This window comes from Saprolegnia parasitica, assembly GCF_000151545.1.
Source record: "Saprolegnia parasitica CBS 223.65 unplaced genomic scaffold supercont2.167, whole genome shotgun sequence".
Classification (NCBI taxonomy): Eukaryota; Oomycota; class Saprolegniomycetes; order Saprolegniales; family Saprolegniaceae; genus Saprolegnia; species Saprolegnia parasitica.
Window position 1 is genome coordinate 49068 of NW_012156561.1, and position 6886 is coordinate 55953.

At 56.9% G+C, this 6886-nt stretch overlaps 2 protein-coding genes across 2 annotated transcripts; both read right to left on the reverse strand.

Moving 5' to 3' along the window:
• Window positions 1-24: 24 nt before the first annotated feature.
• On the reverse strand, window positions 25-406 carry SPRG_14876 (hypothetical protein; the record flags this gene model as incomplete). Its single annotated transcript, XM_012354554.1, has 1 exon — window positions 25-406. A coding segment is annotated over one exon (382 nt), but the record flags the coding sequence as incomplete, so codon positions are not given.
• A 1398-nt stretch (window positions 407-1804) lies between these two features.
• SPRG_14877 (hypothetical protein) lies at window positions 1805-2733 on the reverse strand (the record flags this gene model as incomplete). Its single annotated transcript, XM_012354555.1, has 2 exons — window positions 1805-2612; window positions 2720-2733. 2 exons carry the CDS (start codon window positions 2731-2733, stop codon window positions 1805-1807), a joined length of 822 nt encoding a protein of 273 aa, XP_012209945.1.
• Window positions 2734-6886: the final 4153 nt, after the last annotated feature.

A 6886-nucleotide genomic window follows, 5' to 3' on the forward strand; every position in this document is an offset into this window, starting at 1 on the left:
ACACGAGCGCTTCAGTGGACGGACTGGGCAGCGTCAAGAACGCGTTGTATTTGGCAAAGTCGCTGCGCCGCATGTGCGCTTGCAGCGTCGTCGCAGGCAGCGCTTGCTGGCACGCGCCCGGGCACACGAGCTGACTCGGCAAGACCTGGCGCGTCTCGATCTTGTGGGCTAAATAGTCTTGGAGGCAGCCGTGGCAGTAGTAGCTGCGGCAGCTCGCGCAATGGACAAGGTTGTCGACGACGTCGGCCATGTCGCCGTGCAGCGTGGCCACGGTCGCATGGCAGAGGAGGCATGCGCGGTCCACAGCACTCGACGGCGTGAAGGCGCGCGGCGACTCGAACGCGTTGAGCTCGTGGTAGTGGACGTACACGAATTCTTCACCGCTCTCGGAGGGTCGCAGCAGCATGGTCGATCAAATTGCACTTTGACGCTGCACCATGATGGATCTTCCATGCACTTCGAACTTCGATGTATCATGTGGACCAGTCAGGCCGACCGCGCCACATCGGCGAGCGAAGGCCCGCGCGTCCAACTCCATGCAGGCATCCGAGATATACGTCGCCGTGAGGACGATTTCGTTCGCACACGTGTGGACCTCCCGATCGTCGCATGTACGCACTAGTGGTTGGGACGCCGTGGCTGAATTGTTTTCTAGAATTTCGGCAAAAATGAATGTATTCACTATGCCTTGATAGTAAGGATCCGCGTTGATGCGGATCACTCTGCATGCTTGATGATATATGCTAGCTATGCTTGATAGAATCGAGTGCACTGGATAGACTCGAGTGCACTGGATAGACTCGAGTGCACTGGATAGTATCGAGTGCATTGGTATTTTATGCGGGCGAAGACGACGACAAAAGGGATTTTTGAGTGGACCAACAGAGGCGATGGCATCGAAGGCTCGACACGTCTCATGCACATGGACGCGCTTTGCTGCCTGGGACTGCGCTGCGGTGTGCAATGGCCGCTCCACATCGGTCGTGTCTTTTTGACACACGCCGGTTCAACGCATCGAAGTTCGAAGTTATGGGAGGTCCCACCAATTTTCCAATTTTGAGGTGGCGTCTCGTCCACATGACGTGGCACGCGCAGGGCCCGTCTGTTGTGCGTCGTCGCTGGCCCGCGCGGCCGCGTCTTGAGCGCTCGTGGGTCTGCTTCTGGGTGGCACGAGGTCGCAGGTACAGACCTTCTCTGTCCATGATGGTGTCACACGCCTCTAGTCGCAAGCGCACCGACCACTAATGAGCGGCTTCCAGCGAACGACCACTGGAACGTTCGGCGTGTCACTGGGGGCCACTCAGCGGGTGTGACCACCGACGTCATGAGAGGGGGATTAACGCCTCTGCAAACGCACACGCGTTTTGCGGTTGGACGCTTTGCGATTGACTCGCACGTTCTTGTCGTTGAAGAGGGTCGTCTATTTCACTGGATAAGTCTAAATAAGAAAGTGCGGTCGGACGTTCTTAGTTGTGTACACTCGGTCACGGGACGTGGTCGAGGCAGACGGCGACGGGAGCGCGATCCGCAGGATACGTTGCCGGTGCGACCACTCGTGCCAAGTGGTTCATGCGTCGTGTAACAAGAGTTATGGGTGCTTGCGCGCCTGCGCCGCCCGTGGCGCAGTCTCCCTTGGGAGAAATCTTCTTTGGTCGCGTCCATAACTGAATCCTCTAGGTGTCGTCGTCCTGCGAGCCATTCCGAGTCGCATCGCGTGATGTTGAGATGAAAACGAGAATGGTATATTGTTCATAATGATATGTTGATGTCGACGAACACCTTGTCAGCGTGCATTGGCGACGACTTAATGGAGAGGAAGGCGAGCATGTCGAGCACGACGGGTGGTGCGCTGCTGGCGGCGGTACTCTCGAGTGTTGATGACGAGCCCTTTTTCCGGGTCGCGACGGAGGGCGCGGAGGCCGCAGTAGACGGCGAGTGGCGGTGCCGCGACGGCGGCGAGGCCAACGACGACGCCGGCGACGACCGCGCCCGCAGCGACAACTGCGCTCGCGCCGACGGTGGCCGCGACCGTCTTGGTGACGAGCCGGACAGGCGCCGTCGGGCCGAAAGCCCAGTGCTTGGAGCGCCAGCACGCGAGTGGCCAACAGCGTGCTTCCGTGTGGTCTTGCCAACTAACGTGACAGCGCCAGCAAAAGTGGTGCTGGCAGTACGTGCACGTCATGTGGCTGCAGCCGCCGCTTTTCTGGATCGTCGCCGAGCACGACGGACAGCGTTGCGCCGCGTGCGTGCGGCACCACAAGCGATATGCGCGGTCGCACTGCGGCCACCAGTGGTACGCGTTGCCGCAGTCACGGCACGACGACTGCTGGCAGCTCGTGCAGTCGACGCGGCGCTCGTTTTGGCGCGATGATGCCAGCAAGAGCGGCTGGCCACACTGCGGCCGAGGGCAGTAGCCGAGACCTGCCTCGCGGTGCGCGATCGCTTGGCGAAACCGAGTGTACTTTTCGACAAGAGTTGGTGCCACGACCTGCAGAATCGTGTCGCTTGGAATGGGTCGCCGGCAATGGCCAGGGCACACGAGTTGCTGTGATGCGACTTGGCCATTGTGGATCTTGTGCGTCAGATACTGGCGAAAGCAGTCGTTGCAGACGCTAGCGTCGCAGTGCAAGCATTGATGAGAGCGCGCAATGGGTCGATCGTCGAGGCAGATCAAACAGGTTTTGTGCTGTGGCTTGGAGACGGCACGGTGCCAACGCACCGCATCATCGTCATTGAACAAGACCACCAAATGCGGCCGCGGGATTGAAGGTGCATGGCTCATGTGGCGTGAAAAGATGAAAATTGATGTGCGGCCGAGGGTGATGAGAACTGACGGATAAGCTTGATCCCCTTCCGGTGAGATTGGGTGGCGAGTTGACCATCGCCGTGAACGAATGAATGAATTTTCTCTCTTCGCAGCAGGATCGGGACGTGTCGGCACCCGAGACGCGCTGATGCGAGCTTTGTCGCCATGGCAATGCTCTTTTTTACGAGAAATTAGAGAAATAAGAAAAAGCATTTTATGTTTCGTAGCTCGACGGTTGTCGCGTTGTGGCCCTTGGGTGTGGCATGTCGTGGAGGCGCCCACTGTCTCGGTCTGCCATGATTGTCGTACTTTCAGAAGTTGGTGGTTTCGGTCGCACGAAGGCAAAGCACCGTGGAAAGCCGTTTGAGAAAGGCACAAAACAATCAAGTTGATACGACTGACGTCGACACTTGGGAAGCAGTTGGCTCATTGGACTGGCCACCTTTTCACGACGCCAGTCCCAGGCAAGCACTTAGATCTCGCGACAACAACAACGACAGAGCACGATTTGTTACTCGTACGCATCGCTCGTTGTTCATCGAGAGGCTAATGTCCATGGCACCATCGCTAGCTGGACCAAACGATTAGTTGATTCGCGAGCACTTGGTACCGACATGATGCCTCTATCGCCTGATGCACGAAAGGTATTCAGCGACGAGAAGAGGACTGTTGTGAGCGGTCTCGTGGCCTGCCATGATTGCCTACTCACTTCATCTGCAGAGTAGATCGTGGTGGTTACCACTAAGAACTGCTCGGTGCCTCTGCTTTCGCATGGATCGCTCGTTTGCGTCAGCGTTTGTGTGCCTATGGGCGTGTCAGAAGGTTCTCCGAGCACATGGTCCAAGCCAGATTCTTCACGTAGGCGTGATGGGCAGAGCATCATTCTGACCTAATCGTGCTCTCGTGGAATGAGCCCAGCAAATGACGCTTGCCAGTTGCGACTCTTTTGAAACTTGCTGAGGTGTCTGGAGCAGCAAAGAAGACTTGTAGTGCGCTGCGGGACGTAAACGCACAAGACAGATTGAACAGGTGGCACACGCTCTACTTCCGCGAGCCACCTGAAAACAACCTCCTTTTAGTATGATCATAGTAGAACAAAGACGAACGATCTAGAACAATCAATCAAATCAATCAAACGTGTTTCCGTTCAAATCAAATCAGAAAAAATAATTTAAGAGCTTCGCACACGTAGTGCTACGCCTGAATGCGTAGGAGTTGGCACCCGCACTTGGTCGTTGGGAGTGAGCTCGGCACGGAGAGATCCATCCCTTGGTGGACCCCACTCGCCGGGTGATGGCTCGCGCGAGGTCGTACGCAGGCTCCTGTACTCGGACCACCTGACAGAGGAGTGCAAGCCGTCACGAAACCGTCCGAGCCTGCATCCGAATAAATCCGGATCACGACCGAGCGCACAGAACGGGACTTCGTGGAGGCAGCGCCCGCGGGGGGTGACAATTAAATTCTAGCGGATTTTCAGTGAATCGTCTAGCGGATTTCATTCTAAGACCGATTCCTCGCAAACTGTACTGCCTGCGTCCTCGTCAGACTACGTGTCGCTTGCCACAGAGTAGTCGCTTGGATCACGCAGGTTGCTCGAGCGGCATGCTTCGTCGTCGTCCTACAATCGGACGTTATGTCCATTTTGGCATCGACGCCGCCAGAGGTCGTCCTCGCTGCACGGCTCCCGCAACCGCTGTCCGAGTCGCTCGAGTACCAGCGACAACTTCTTGGCAAGCGGCACCGAGGCTTACGAGGACGCACGTCGCACGGTTTGCGAGGAATCGATCCGAGAGAGGATCCGCTAGAAATTAATTGAAAATCCGCTAGAATTTAATATTTGCCGACCCGCGGGGCAAAAGCACGGGAGGGCCACCGACGTCTCATCTCCTTGACGGCCGCCGGGGATCTCGACGGGCCTTGAATCGTCGAGGGGCATTGAGTGCCGTGGCGCGGCTACCGACCGTTGCCAGCGACCAGCACTTGCACAACAATGGACGTAAGACCCAGAGCACGCAGCACGCCGGAAACGAGAGCCATTTCTCAAATCAACTGATTTTCTATTCCGTGCAGCCATGCCAACCGAATTGGTTGCCAGGTACGCTAACGGTTGTGCCATCATTCCATGACCAGATACTAGTATATCTCTGGAGGATGCGTCGCTTCCCTTCATATCAGGGAGAAGTAAAAGGCAGGAGCCAATCAAATGGCGTCGTTGCCCGCGAAAACGCACGTGGCAGCCCAACGGGCGTTTCGCCCACACCAGCCCCAGGATCAAACTGCTGCAAGATACCGGTAGATAGATAGATAGATGGTTGGATAGATAGTTGACCATATCGCTGGTTAGATCCAATGTCGGCATGACCGTTTTCTCTGGGTGTCTCTTGCTGATATCTCAATGTGCGTAGTATGCGGAGGCATGAGAATGTGAGTTATCAAGGTCCACGATAACTCACATTCACAAGAGGGGGTGAGAGGATTCTACGATTCGTGGGCTCGAACTCAAATCCAGTGTATTTTTCAGTCTTATATATGCAAATCAACTATGCAAGAGCCATCGCATCGGCCGTTCAGAGCGCACCCCAGCGAGGAAGACACCAAGAAGCAGCATCGCACTCGTGGCCGCGGTCTCTGCGTTGGACGTTCGCTGCAGCGTCGACGGTGTGCCCGTGTAGCTGAGTGTGAGTTGGTTGCAGTCGGTGGAGAACGAAATGGGGCCCGAGAGCTTTGCGTTGGCCGTAAATGCGCTGCCGCAGACACCCGAGACGGTCGCCACGGTAAAAGTTGCGGTTGGACCCGACACCGCATACGTTCCCTTCGTCAAGCACGTGTTGCCGCTGCTATCGTGCGACTCGGTAAAATCCCCAGAGGTGGCAAGGTCCATGCGCATCCCCGTCGCACGGTACGAGCCGGGAAGCGGGCAGGTCAGAGCTGGAGCGGGCGTTGGCGCAGGTGTCGGAGCCCGTGTCGGAGCGGGTGTCGGAGCGCGAGTGGGAGCGGGCGTTGGCGCTGGCTTTAGGCTGGGGCAGATGCGGTAGAGAGGGCTTGGGTCGGAAAACGTCTCACCAGTATAGACAGAGGTGCACGATGGAAGCGTCTTTTTGATCGACAAGTAGTTTGCTGGGCAAGTCGACGTGCAAAAGCCCGACGGCAAGCCTTCTGGTGTCGTGGTATAAGAGAGGTTGTACGCGAGGTGACCGAACGTCGTAAGATACGCATTGTTGAGAAAGGTCGAGCAGTTGGACCAAAGCCTCGCGTCATAAGCCTCGTACTTGACCACCATATCCACCATGGCGCAATAGGCCCCGACTGCTGCAGGCGTGCACCCAAATTCATGTCGGAATTCGTCCATTTTGTTGTCCCCGTACGTGTCGACGCAGTTGGGCATCAACTTGGCCATCGCGTTGATGAAGGCCGAGCAGGTGGCGGACGTACACAGCGCCCTAGCCTCGTTGGTGGTGTAAGCTTTAAGACCGGACAAGTATGTGTTCGGGGCACTGGAGCAGTTGCGCCACACCGGTTCTTCGTACTGCAATCCGTTGGACAAGATCGCGTCGGCCGTCGTGCACGCACCGCCGTTGGTTGTTGGACGCGTCATGTTGGTGCACAGCTGATTTTGTTGCGCGACCTTGGCGTAAGTTTCGGCGTAATCGTAGCACTCTGGAATGTTGCGCGTGAGGTTCTGCAGGTCGGCCTTGCACGGCGGCCGGCACATGAGGTATGGATCGTCGTCGAGTCCACTCGCGAACGTCATCGAGCTGCGCCAGCTGGGCCTGCTCGCATTGCACGAGGTCGAGACGTTGGCCGCCAAGAAAATCTTGTTCGTCGTCTCTTGGTATGCCGTGCACCACGCAGCGGTCGCGGACGTCGCCAGCATGAGCGCCACCGTCGCAGCGCAAATGAGTTTCATGGTGTTCGAGGCAAGGAAGGCAAATTGCAGACTGGGTTCTCGTATCATTCCGGGCAGAGTCGTTTTTGGTCGGCGGTTCAAGTGTGGATTTACTTAGCATTGGTGCAGAACCGTCGCGTGGAAAGGGGAGCGGGAAACATATATCTTCCACCACAATAATAGCACCCTACGAC